At 35.6% G+C, this 14,422-nt stretch overlaps 2 protein-coding genes across 2 annotated transcripts in view; one reads left to right on the forward strand and one right to left on the reverse strand.

Annotated features, from left to right (window-relative positions):
• Positions 1-14,422, reverse strand: part of CDC73 (cell division cycle 73) — a 69,660-nt gene that overhangs the window by 19,037 nt on the left and 36,201 nt on the right. Inside the window, exon 11 of the mRNA XM_075182657.1 lies at positions 3,976-4,033. Coding sequence (XP_075038758.1) covers positions 3,976-4,033 — 58 coding nt within the window. The remainder of the gene's footprint in view (positions 1-3,975; positions 4,034-14,422) is intronic.
• Positions 7,920-12,766, forward strand: LOC142099316 (beta-1,3-galactosyltransferase 2). The gene is made up of 2 exons (XM_075182656.1): positions 7,920-8,486; positions 10,762-12,766. Exon 2 carries the CDS (start codon positions 10,900-10,902, stop codon positions 12,163-12,165), a length of 1,266 nt encoding a protein of 421 aa, XP_075038757.1. The 5' UTR covers positions 7,920-8,486; positions 10,762-10,899; the 3' UTR covers positions 12,166-12,766.

Consider the following 14,422-nt stretch of genomic DNA (forward strand, 5'->3'; position numbering starts at 1 on the left):
TTAACAAAACATTCATTCATCGAAGGTCATTTCATTAATATAGCCTTATATGGGGGGAATGGTCAGTATAAAGTTTAATGACCAGCTAAATGAGCTCAAGCAACACAAACACAAATTAGGCCAGAGTTACATAAGCTGTGTCTCATTAAAATAGAATTTGCTCTGCCAAAACTTCTCCCTTTTGAGTAATTTTATAGTTTTATGCCAAAATAGCCAAAGTTGATCAGGCCTTCTACTTCTCAAGCAGGATGCAGAGGTATTCAATACAGTTATGTGGTCCTATTTAGCAAATAGATTAGATTCCGTGCTTCATGTTATAAAGAGCTCTTTAGTCCTGTGGCTTAGCCAAGGTAACAGAATCAGGGATCTTCTTCTAGTCATTTCGTTATTAATTTCATAGCCATTTACGTAATATAGATATACAGATCTATCTATAGATGACCACAGAAGCCTTTATTCTTTGAGTGCATTAAATATAATGTGTCAACTAATTTGTACTTTGTAAATACAACTTATAACAAAATTTCAAAAATTGCTGTGTAGAATAACCCTGAAGATCAGAGTGAGTTTCTCAGCTCACGTATTTCTTTTTAAAAGTGCTTTTTTATGTAGTACTGATCAGCTTACTTTTATAAAGCAGGTGCAAAAATTCAGTCCCAGATGTTTATCATGTCCGTTTAGTATCTTCTTTATGTGGTTTTGTGGTTACACAAAAAGAGAATTGCAGATGTCCTGAAGATTCTGCTAATATTTTACCAAATGTACATATACCAATCTATATTATTCTACTTGCCTTGACCCATTGGAATTAACATGGTAATAATTTTTTATATTTATTTTCAATTCTCCACAGCATTACACTCTCAAACCTCTGCATTACCAATGCTTTATAAAACCCTTGTTCCACTTCCTGTGAACACCCACTAACAATTCTATTTACACCAAGCAGGCATTTTAAGACATGCTGTCCTCCATTTCTTTCCTTACAGATGTTTTATTCTACAATACACGCGAATACAGTTTAATTGAGCAGACCGAATGCCATATATATATATATATATATATATATAATTTGAGTTTCTCCACTCTTCTATAGCAAGGAAATGCATGCAAGCCCACCGTAAGCCATCATCATTGAGTGAGGAAAACTGCATAAATGGAAGAGATCTGGGAAGAGTGGTCAAAATTCTATAAGTAGGTAAAAGAGAAGTCTTGTAGGAAGGAGTGAATGGTGTTTATGAGAGGAGAAGCACGTGTCAGAGTTAGACCTAAGTTTTAGCTGTTCAGTAGGTGCAAGGAAAGAAGTATGGGAGGTTACAAACTTAAGATTGACACAGGAAGAAAGTGATAATGCAAGTGTTTGAGATAGGAGACACCTCAAAATAGTAGCACCAAAACTTATTTTGTCTGAAGTAATCATTTGGCTGTTCGTTAATTTGCAAATAGGTTTTAAAATGTAATTCCCCTCCCCCAAAACGAATATGGAAACTGTACTGAAACCACCATAGTTTGCATGATTACCAATTTTGAATAAGCATGTGTATTTTAATCTATCCAGCCAATAAAGAAGGATAACAATATTTTATATTAAACCATAGCATGGCAGAATGGCCTCTCAAAAATACAAAAAAAAAACCACAAACTTGTATGTAAAGGAACCATTGTCCTAAGACCAACTCCCTGAAAATTCAGAAAAGTAATAAACAACCAACAGATTGTGTGCCATAGTCTTTGTACAAGTGCGTTAGTTTGACTATAGGTACTTTGCAGAATAGTCAAATAAATCTGTAAAAAAATACCAAAAAAAAAAAAAACACCTCTATCTTGTATTCTACATTCAAAAAGAAAGTTTTAAATCATTTACTATTCCGCAGTTAGGAGTCCTTTTACAAGTTTCTCTCCAAGATAAGGTAAACTACACTCAAATTGCAAGACAAGATTTTGTTTCAGGCTTGTAGCTTTATGAAAAGCTTGGTAAAAATTCAGTTTTATCACACTGCTCATCGTCTCATTTAGACTTCTATTTCTAGCCGTCCCTTATTTTTCTTTCAAAGCAAACAAAGCTTTCAGGATAGCACTCTGTTACTAAAATAAGCAGTCTACAAAAGACGTTCACTTCTTAGAATTTGGGTGCATTAAAAGTGCAAAAGTATACCATTTAATTCCAAAACTGCAGAAGTTATAACCCATCAAAAAAAGGTAAAAAAATGGTACAACTTAGCAATGAACCTAAAATTGAAAAAAATAAAATTGCATCACAAACCTACATAGTGGGAGGGGATTCAATTCTGCCGTGAGTACCGCAGCGCTAAATCCATTACCGTTAATACGGTCATTTTACCCCGATTTCTGCTCACAGCCCCAAGCAAAAGCCAGCATTAAAGATTACAGTTACTTTCGGCAGTAACGCAGCCAATTGAATTCTCCTCGACGTTACAGAAATAGTGTGCATAATTACCAACCACGAGCATAAGTCAGGGTTAAAGTTACCGTATTAACAGTAATAGATTTAGCGTTCCGTTAGTCACGGCTGATTATGGCATTGATATGTCTGATTCTTTCAGAATTATAAAGCTGCCAACTAAATTAAAAAGATGGATCAGTCAACAAATTAGTTTTGCATATTTCAAATAAAAACACTAAAATGTGCTTCCTTCCTTGAAGGGGTATAGAGTACATATACCCATATTAGTATTAAAGGATAGCTGCCATTAGCAATAACATAATACATGTTAATACACTGTAGAAATTCCTATGGACACAGAATTGATTTGTCTCCGAGCTTACCCAAGCCTGCGACCTAGAGGTGCCCATGTTTTGAAGTAGAAGTGCAGGATAGTGACCTCTCCACTGCCTCAATCTGATGGCTTTGCTAGTTGCCAGTGTGCTGCCTGGTTGTTAAAATATTGTGTGTAGAATATGATAACACACTAGGAACATGGTGTGTGGTGAGAAGACAGATTTACTAGGAGTTGCCAGTTAAACACCGAGAACTTTAAAAGACACTGCAAAGCAGCCAGCAGTCCCAGGTATATTTTGAAGCAGCCTAGGAACAGATAACCCTAAGAACCTATACAAATGGGCATCTTAATTATTCTCCCCTCCTTTGTCTTTTTGTGACTAAGTAACAAATATTCATAAAGAAGTCATTACAGAGACGACTTTAATGTATATATGTAATAAGTGTAACTGTACATTTCTTGTCCATTCAGTGACAAAATCGACCCATGGAATGAAAAAAAACAAACAACTTACCATCTGCTCTGTAAAGTAGTAGTGGGGAAGGGGAGCTGTTACATAAGACAACAGCAGCCTGGGAGAGATTATAGAGCAATATGCAAAACTCAAGCAGAGCCACTGTGTTGAAAGAGCTCTCCTTTACTATACTTGTGCATATGCTAGTTGGGCAATGCAAGTAACTCACCCAGAGTGAGTTTCTATACTTTCCTTCATGTACAGGAGCAGGGGGAAAAAAAGTCTGTATTTAAAAGCAAACATGTAAAACAACTTGGTCTATTTGGAAATAATTCAAAGAATTGCAATGCTAAACTTTATTGGTTCTAAGTGCTGCATTTGAAGGAGCATCACAAATGCCTAAAGTGACAGTGGTGTAATAAACAGTAAATGAAAATATAAGACAAGTCCATCAAGCTCAATCGTTCACACTAATAACCCCTGTTCGCCATCACTAAGTCAGCATTAAGTCTATTGTCAATTCAAATTGAGAAAAATGTATTCCACCCTCTGTCAATCTGAACTCTTCCATATTGTACTGTACGCCAAAACTCAGATAACACTGCCTAACATGTATACTGCATTTACAAATACTTTTCCTTCTGTTTTTTTTCTTTTAATCATTATTGCTCCAACTGTAGAGAACAACATTTTCAATTATCTGGCTGCTGAGTGACCAAAAGAAAAAATGTTCACAGATGTATTAAAAAAATATTCAAGAAATTAAACAACTGCAATTACCTGGTCTTGGCACTGGCTGTGCAGCAGGGGTCTGAGCCTTCCTGGCAGATGCACCTTCCTACAAAAGAAATGCAAATTGTTTTTATGACAATGAAAAAAATTAAAAACCCTTTGAATACATTTAAGCCCGAACAAGGTAAGGGTATCTGCAGATTCAGTATCAAAATATTCAGCACACATGACCTAATTTAACTATCAGTTTATTGAAGTATTCAGAAAGAAAATTTTCAGATTTGAATACACAAATATGTGACAACAGTTTGAACTTATTGGCGAAAGTGAAAACAATATGCTGAAAGGAGTCAAACATATAAAATAAAGCTTTCAAAATTACAAAAATGATTACAAGACTATCAAACAAACAGTTCTTTTGTTTTGTTAATAAATAAAACCTGCATTATCTATCAAAATAATGAGGGTGCACAATACAAGCTAATGTGTCATGACCAAAAGAGACTGCTGCAAAAATCAGCAGGACTCAAATGTTCAATTAACAAAACGGCTGATTTTTTCCAAGCAAAGGATTTGTTCATTGCTGCAAGATCAGCTGTGGATTAGAGCCACAGCTAAATTGAGCCTGTGTGACCACAGCTTGGTGCATTCCAAACAGAATGCACAAGGATCAAGAATAGTGGAGGAGCAGAGGTCACAAATTCCTGCGAGAGAAACAACAGCAACACACACGTGCAGTATTTTGTTTTGCATTACTGGTGTACACTCCTGGAATATTCAATAGTATGTAGAGAGATGTTGTAGAGTATTGTGTTAGTTATCAAGTGGCTCACTGACTTTACTTTCTAAACACTTTGTAAAGTCATGCGGCCAATATATTCTTTTCTTAACTCAGATCAGCTCCTTCCTCTGCTGCACTGCATTTGCTGGTTGAAACTGGACTGCACTTTACAGATGTGTTAAAGTTATCATTGCATTTTATTGCCTATTTAGACTTGGTCACAAATGATCATTTTAAAAATTGCACCTGTGTCGTTAAATAGAATAAAGAGGTGTATGGCCTAAGAAAAATGAAGCGCACATACTCAAGCTTTTGAAATAATGTACATCCTGACATAACTTTTAAAAGAAGAAATTAAAAAAATACAGGAATACAAACTAAGACACACCAAAAAAGGTTATACAATTCGACACAGCACTTTGCACTCAAATGTACAGGTCTGGTAGGCTAGTAATTGTTACTCATCTAGAACAGACCCACATGTTCTGCACTGTTGTATGTGCAAGCATTTCATATAATGTGAACTTGTTTATGGCTGTTTAATTCCTCATTTTGCAGGTCAAATGCTTGTCCTTTTAAACCACATAAGGTAGGGGAAAGCCAGCTGACTGTTTAGGATTTAAAAAAAAAAAAAAAAAAATATTCTGCTGAACGTGCCAAAGAGTTTTAGAAAACTTGAATGGGATAAGCAATTAAGAATTCTGCATTAGTACACAAACGGTTTATGGGCTTTAGAGGTCCATGTGAAGGTCCAATACCAATGGGAAAGTGTAAGTGTGTGTGTGTGTGTGTGTGTGTGTGTGTGTAAAAGCCTCCTGTGCGTCACCTATCATCAGTTCACACCGCACACTGTCAGATGGTATTGAGAGTCCACAAGCTCTGGATTGATGTCAACGGTCACTGATTGTGCGGCAGTTATTGCCAGAGCCCTATATATATATATATATATATATATATATATATATATATATATATATATATATATATATATATATATATATATATATATATATATATAATTATGGAAGATTACTTGAATTCTTTGAAGCCAACAAATATAGATTGTGGGGCTATGCAGAAAGATAGAACTGCATTTACCAGTATGTAAAGCATATCATGATATTAACTTAATACCCAGATTAAAGAAATAATAAAACATTTCTACAAACCAATGGATTTAGAAAAGTTAGGCTCACTGAGTTTAATATTTCAGAGATGGCCACTGGCTAACACTCTGTTCAAGGCTTCATTAACAGCTGTGACAATTCTAGAACATGTTTTAAATATTCGGTAACTGAGCAAAAACAGCAGTTTGTGTAGTAAATAGTTTCATGGTTGGGGTCAGCTAAGGCAGTCTCTAGAATTCTAAAGGATTGATAATGCCAAACATAAAACTAGCGATGCAAAATAATGCACCATATCTGAAAGGCAATTCTCATGACATTTAAATAAAGGATTAGTGCAAGGACGAAGATTCAGGTATTATTTGAACAGCATTAGGACGCTGAAAATGACATTTAAAACAATTATAAATAAGAGAAGGTAAAAATTGTACATACATACCAACCAACGGTAACACGCAGTGTTTGCATGTTCTGCATCTCTATTGCACAAAGATATACATCAAGTACTACAAGTAACATTTTGCTCATTACAATGATGCTGCAAAAATAAAAAAGCGCCATTTCACTAGAGCGTACCATGTTTTACAAGCGCTTTGATAGCACTGCTGATACATCTGCTTAAGATAAAAAAAAATTTTAATGGCAAATCAGAACACCGGTATAGATAGTGGACGCTGCTGTATTTAATAGGCAACAATGATTCTTAGAGAGAAACTAAACTTAAATTTCAAGCAAATCTTTAAAAATGCCATATAGAATGACTGCCAACATAATAATAGCTTGCACTTTGCTACATCATCATTTATTTATATAGCGCCAGCAAATTCCGTAGCGCTTTACAATTGGGAACAAACATTAATAAAACAATACTGGGTAAAACATAGAGAGGTAAGAGAACCCTGCTCACTACATAATAAAAGGTAGATACAATGCACAGAAACCTCCAGATAGCCAAACCCTACCCTCTATGGGTGGTCTACCTACAGTCATTTCTCAATACAGAGCCCCACAAGCCCCAACTGTCTCAGCATTGCCCTTTACACTTTGCTATAAGAAGCAGGAGGGCCCTCTACTCTGTCTCACATCTGCACCCCCATAGTCAATCTTATTATGTACCGTTTCCATTTTTACATATGCTGTGTATTTTGAATGATTTGATATTTGAACAGTCAGGCACTGCTGAGTTTTGAGGTGCCTTACAAATAAACAATGATAAAAGGTGGGGTTAAAAGGAAATACTGGTTTATGAATGTTACAAAACACCATTTCATATTTTGTCAACAAGTATTATGATTGGCAGCCTTTTTAAAACGTAAAATTACTTTTACAAGCTGTGACGTAACTTAGTAACTACTAATCACTTGTCACATTCATTAGAAAATGCCAGGCTCTGGCTGAAAGAAATTCAGAATGCAATATCCATTCAGAATAGAAATTATAAAAAAAAAAAAGACATATTTAAGTTGATTCAATTTAATAAAATTGATAGTTCTGCTATTATGATGCAAGAGAATGAGAGTTGTTTTAATAAAAACAACAATGCTAACTCTAGTGGCCATCTGTATAATGCCACTAAAAAGCCAGCAGAATAGATTTCATGAGAGCAAAAAAATGCCCCTGGATTAAAAAGCAGTGCGTCACTTATTTCAGCCTCCAGCACTAAAAAAAAAACAAAAAAAAACATGCAGTATTTAATATATTCACAAGGGGTTGAAAGGGGGGCCACGCATTAGACGTGTACTACTGTAGTACGTATGCCACAAAACACTAGGTAATTAAACATGCATTTTTAAATGACTAAGAGGAAGTCTTATGCTATATTTAACACAGTATTTAAGTAGTAAATTATACACATGATTAATATGAGCATGTGACAGCTGGCTATGCTCACACACAGACATGTCAGATTACAAATGCTGGTCCAATTGTTTTATCTATGTAAGAATCCAAGCAGTCTCCGTAATGATTATCATAAGTAGGATAAGCATAGGGACTGGCTGCCTCTAGTCCAGGAGCAATGAATGCAAACTTATCACGTGAGTGTTATCCAGGCTGTGACGTTAAATTCTGCTCTGTCAGAAGACAGCATCTGTCAAAGCCCACATATAAACCACTGCCTCAGAGAGAGGCAGCAGCAGCCTAGAAAGCTGTCTTGGTTCTCTAGACCATATCCCTCCCCCTGCACGAAGCTCAGTCTTCTCAAGCTGCCTAGCAACAAGAAAGGAGGGTAAATCCTTTCTACTATTATTTAATTTAACGGGACTATGTTCTTGTGGTGCTTTCTCCAAAGCTACAGAGATTTGTCAGCACTGGCATGGATACAGACGGTTTAACACCGCATTAGAGACAAAAGAATAAAGATCTGTGAAAGATTTCAATGCAGAGGAAGCTACCAGAAAACCTTATCGGTGTGCAAGAGGACAATACTGGGGATATTTTCACTAGCCTGCAGAGGTATATACAGAATGTCCATGACTGGAACAGGCGAAAGGGCAAGCTGCAAACAGATGGACAGTAGGAAGAAGCATACACAGAAGGGAGATTTTTGAAGCAAGTGCGCATGTTCAATCTTTTTTTGCCCAAGTGATGACGTGCCAAAACTATTATAAATAGGTATATTCCTACAACCATGAATTTGTTCAGTAAAAACAAAGGTATGTTAAATGATTGTTTGTTGGTATTTTATTGCATTTTCCATTATGCTTTTACTACGGAGTGATTTTTTTGGGTGGGTAAAGCAAGCAGATTAACTGTAAAAATGACTTGGTGTTAAATACTGCTGCACAAAGGACAATATTAAATGACAAGCAGCTACAAAATATTAATATGGGAAGCTGCAATAGAAGGAATAAAATCTGCAATATGAGAGGAAGTAAATCCCTGTACAAACTAGGTCATATTTAATCCTTATCTGAAGTAAATCTTCAATCTGTACTGAAACTACCAAGCTGCTAGAAAATCTGTAAATAATGCAAATAGGTAGAGCCAATAAATTACATTCTGAAAGCAAAAAACAAAATAAAAAACTAAGCAGCCACTGTGTCTAATTGTGTATGATGTTCTAATATATTATGTCTGTCTTGCCAGACTACTTAATTGTAGACACCACAACTGATTAAATGACAGAAAAGGAAAATTATAATGCGTTCATTTTGTGCAGGAAATGTTTCATGCAAAAGACTGCAGGAATTACACTGATCCTCAATGTTATCAAGGCACTATAAATCACGCAAGTGTGGCCAATATAAAATGTGCTTACTTTGCCCTGGGCAGTGTTAGCTGGAAATGAAAATGGTTTTATGGTACAAATATCCTAGAACCTGGGAAAGGATGTTTTGGAACACAGATTAAATAGGTCAATGCAAATACAATTTTGTTGCAGACTTGAAACAAGCAAGTATCCTGAATTTGTCAAAGCAACCAAGAAAACATAATAAAACACTAGCAAGTTGTAAAAGAGTGAGTTATTGAGTATGGCCTATTCTATCACAGCAAGTGTGCAAACCAAATCGCTACTTTATTAAGCGGCATAATTTAACCACTTAAAATATAAATGACTTCAGAATATTTATGATTTGGTTACGTTAAAATGCATTCTACAGCCATTAATCTAACAGTAATAATGCAATATGCAGATAAACAGGTTTTTTATTTTCAATGTAAAGAAAGCAACAAAAGACAGACTATCTACGGGACCATATTTTACACACAAGAGATAAAAAAAAAATAAATAATGTTATGAGTATGTCAGACATTTAAAAATAAAATTCTAATTTAAATTGAACCATTACTACATTGGGAAAGGGGACTAGCTGCATTTTTTATTTTAATTCCAAAACAGTACTGTGCTATAGGTTTCTAAATCCAGGAGAAGGAGAAACGACTTTACTTTATTTGTAACTAAAATCCAAATATATTGTAGTACAATTGCATAAGCTTCTTTTAAGTCTTGAAAAATAAGCCTTCCTATAGATTTTATTATGCACCTTTACCATACTAAATAGAATGAGCTCAATATATATCACAGGTAGAAAAAGTAGGGTATATATAAGACAATAAACTTAACACTAAAAAGTGTCCACAGACAATGCAGGACAGACGATCAACCAGCCTTCATTGTATGTGTCATAGTAACTAAAATAAATATTTCACAATTGTAAAGTTGTTTATAGACTGTTACTGTTTATAAAATCAGGTAATTTTAGACAGTAGTTAACAGAATTTATTCTCAGGGTTCTAAAGAGCGTACTGATATCTAGATACCTGTATAAAAAGGCATATGGCTTTAGCTCCATCTAGAGGAACTATTAAGTTTAATTCAAGACAATGCATTTATCAAACATTCAAGTATTTAGCATTTTTCAGTTAACAAGGTCAACATCACTTAATTTTACATGAAGTCTCCTACAGAAATTTAAGTAAGCATCAATTTTTTTAAAACTATTTACAATTACAATTTTTTTAATTTAAAAGGGATTCAATAGGGAGGTTACCGAACCCTGAAATTTAATTTTGACAATTGCATCTACTCATTTTAAATACAGCAGCAGGCAGTGAAAAGACGCTAGGCAGTAAAGTGTTACTAACTCAACGTGGCTCCCATCAACTTAGGAGGTCGCTTTTTCCTTGTACATGATAATATCTGCAAGCATTTGTTCAACACAGCAAACCAGTCCGATGCCAATCATCAACATCCATTTTTAGAAAATGTAGTTCGTTGTGGCTACACAATCAACTTTCAGAATGAGTCAGTGTACATTTTCTTTTAACTTCATCAGGGGGTTAAATGCAGGTCATGTGTGTGCATTAGGACGTTTACAGCAGAAGATGTGTGACTTGACCCTCATTTTACCAACAAAGTGATTAATGGATGTTTTATTTTGTATGTTAATAATCTGCAGCTTATATCAATTTGGTTTCATTCTGCAGATCTTCCTCTGGGAAATGTTCCATCACATACAGAAGAATGAAAAAATACACAAAAGTAGAACTGCCACATTAGTGGGTGTGGATTAATAAACTGGAAATTTGTGCATATCTGTTTAATTGCACCAGGATTTCAACAGCATGCTTCAGTGGAGGAGACGCCATTGCTGCCTTGCCAAAATGACGTGGAATAGCAAGCGGTCTCTCTTCCGGACCCATCTAACTGGGCTTTTGTCACTTGTGTTTCTGTTCGCTATGTTCCTATTTTTTAATCACCACAACGCATTCATTGGCAGAGTTGGAATTAAAGAAAATCCAGTGACCCATACGATACGTGGATTCAAAGCAACTAAAAGTGAAACCAACAGCTCACTACGGAATATCTGGAAAGATGCTTTTCCTCAAACACTAAAGCCTCACACCACATCCAATTTAAGTAACACAGAATCACAGCAGCAAGGTGTGACTGGCTTGGAGAATACATTAAGCACCAATGGAAGTATTTACAGTGAAAAGGGTTTTGGTCATCAAAACTTATACCATTACAAATATATAATAAATGAGCCTGAGAAATGTCTGGAGAAAAGGCCTTTCCTTATATTACTCATAGCTGCAGAACCCCATCAAACTGAGGCTCGACAGGCTATTAGACAGACCTGGGGGAATGAGAGCCTTGCACCAGGAATTCAAATTTTAAGACTGTTTCTGTTAGGTGTGCACAGCAAGCTAAATGGGTTAACGGAACAGGCCATAGTTGATGAAAGCAGACAATACCATGATATCATCCAACAGGAATATTTAGACACTTATTATAATCTGACCATTAAGACACTTATGGGTATGAACTGGGTAGCAACATACTGTCCTAATATCCCATATGTCATGAAGACCGACAGTGACATGTTTGTTAATACTGAATATTTGATAAACAAACTTCTGAAGCCAGACCAAACCCCAAGAACCAACTATTTTACAGGGTATTTAATGAGAGGCTATGCACCCAACCGTAACAAAGACAGCAAATGGTATATGTCGCCAGAATTGTACCCAAGTGAGCGTTATCCTGTGTTTTGTTCTGGGACTGGTTATGTGTTCTCTGGAGACCTGGCAGGAAAGATATTTAAAGTCTCTTTAAGTATCAGAAGATTACATTTAGAGGATGTGTATGTTGGCATCTGTCTCGCGAAGCTACGCATTGACCCTAAACCTCCACCCAATGAGTTTGTATTTAATCACTGGAGAGTTTCCTACTCTAGCTGTAAATATAGTCACCTAATTACCTCCCATCAGTTCCAGCCTGGTGAATTGATCAAATATTGGAATCATTTACAACAGAATAAACACAATGCCTGTGCCAATGCAGCCAAGGAAAAAGCCAGTAGGTATCGACATCGCAAAATGCACTAAAGGACAAAAATTGAATTATAGACTATTTAATGTGCTAATAAATATGAAAGCATGTGCAGTGGCAAAACTTTCTGGGCTGTAAATGGAGTGAAAAATTATTTTTTTATTTCAAAAAGTATATAAAACTATATGGCGGAAAAAAAACAGGTGAAAAAAAGAAAAGTGCGTTAATAATGTTGTGTGTTTAACCTGTGCAATAAGAAGCATGCACACTTCAGTGGTACACCTGCTATTTTATGTGCCAATAAAATAGAAAATTTTCCACACAAATACAAATGAAACTGTATCTGTATTTCTTTATGCAATACCTTTCTGTATATCTTTTAAAGAATACCCTCACATTATCAAAAGTTGGTACTGTTTTCACATCTTACAGAACTAACAATTCTATATATCACTGCATGCACTAGTAATCAAGGAATGGGTGACCTTTGGCACTCTAGCTTTTGCATTAATTATATCTCCCATGATGGCTGATTGACTATCAAGAGATAAGTATTTCAGCAACTGGCACATTGCCAAAAGATCACAACATTAATGTTCTCAATCTTGACATGTTCAAATTGCTAAATTAGTTTTCAATTAATAAAGCTTTAACTGAGATTTTAGAACAGTTGTCCCTCTTTAAAGCTTCATAAAACCCATTCACCACCAGGTACAGTCTGTTAACAAGTGGGCATTTAGATATATTCATTTCATTTTATGCAACAATGTTTATACTCTCAGTATTGTTTTATTTCAGGTTGGCAAAATGTAACAACTTCCACACAAACCTAATATGAAAAAGGCTTATATAGTAAGCCGGGTAACGCACCAAAACATCAATAAGCAATTTGTTTGCAGAGGTAATAAAAAATAAATAATTTTTTTTTGTAAAAAAAGCCAATTTTGGCAGCCAAATTTGTAGAGATTTTATATAGTAATAAATATGTACGGATGTCGCTATACTTTCGTGCGAGTCTGCCTGGATAATCTGCAAATGCTGCTCATCAACACAGGTGTGAATTCTCAAGCAACAGACTGCAAGAGAAGGCAGAGGTAGAATTCTACTAAGGGGTGGACATTCGATACCAGGACTAAAGCAGATTTCTTTCCAGAAAGTTCTATAACTTTGATTTTGCAAATGGACAACGATTTGTGTGGCAGATTTTACTATAGGTGATATGGCTACCATCACTACCACCAAAAATCTTACACAGAACCATTGGTTTCTGCTTCTTTACAGAGTGTAATCTGTTCTTTGAAACTGAGCCAGACAGTCAGAGCTCCTTGGTGGACATGAAATTGTAGACAAAGGAAGTAGGGGAATGCCTGTTGAGAAGATGGGCATTCAGAAACCGCTCTTCTAATCAGGTCATAAGATTTGGATTGCCATGGTGATTTGCGGCAGTGAGCAAACCATAAATTGTTAATAGGAGCTTAAATCACAACGCAAAAGAATAAAATGGTAACTAGTGAGTTACAATACATACACTTACTGCACCTTTAAGCAAAGACTCCTAACATATACACAACTAGGATGTTTGTGGCTCATTTATCATTTAAGCTTACACAAAATTAAGTTACAAAGTGACAAGTCACATATAACAGACACAATTATGGTTTTGGCCTCCTGAAGCCAGGGTGCACTTGGATGCAATATTTTCGCTAGGAGTTTGCCACAAGAAGAGCACTCCAAAACTCATTGATATCAGTGACTGCATGTGTACTGTCCATTTTTCATTTTCCAGTTTTTTAGATTTGACCTGAAGTTTATCTGTCTATGGTGTGTACAGCAGATGCATATAAGTGGCAAGGCAAATATATTGGATGACTGATATCAGCATAACTGCAATTTCAGAGTACAGTCAATTGGAGGCTGTGGATGTTTTTTTTTTTAGGCAGGTGTATGCTGTTCAACAGCCTTTGAATGCAACATATATCACAACAGCAGAATGGTAGCTGTAAAGTCCTGCATAATTGCAAGTTGTGAAAGCGATTTTATAGCTCCCACAGACATATTTAGTTATTCCCAAAAGAAAGAAGAAAACAACGCATGTTTTCTTCTAAATAGATACCACTAGCGCACATTTTTTTTTTTATAATTTTTTTTTTTTTTTTTAGAATCTAGGGACAGCCTGAAATTTAGGAGCCAGGCAACTATTAAAACCTTTTTACATGGTATATCATCATACTTGGCTGCCACCCTCTTTTTACACAGCTCTTCCCTTTTACAGACATTACACTTCCCCAACCTTAATCCACCTCATCTCACTCA

This window comes from Mixophyes fleayi, chromosome 8, assembly GCF_038048845.1.
Source record: "Mixophyes fleayi isolate aMixFle1 chromosome 8, aMixFle1.hap1, whole genome shotgun sequence".
Lineage (NCBI taxonomy): Eukaryota > Metazoa > Chordata > Amphibia > Anura > Limnodynastidae > Mixophyes > Mixophyes fleayi.

Excerpts from the sequence above, each read along its gene's own strand:
- LOC142099316 (XM_075182656.1), top strand. The coding sequence starts at position 10,900 with ATGCTTCAGTGGAGGAGACGCCATTGCTGCCTTGCCAAAATGACGTGG.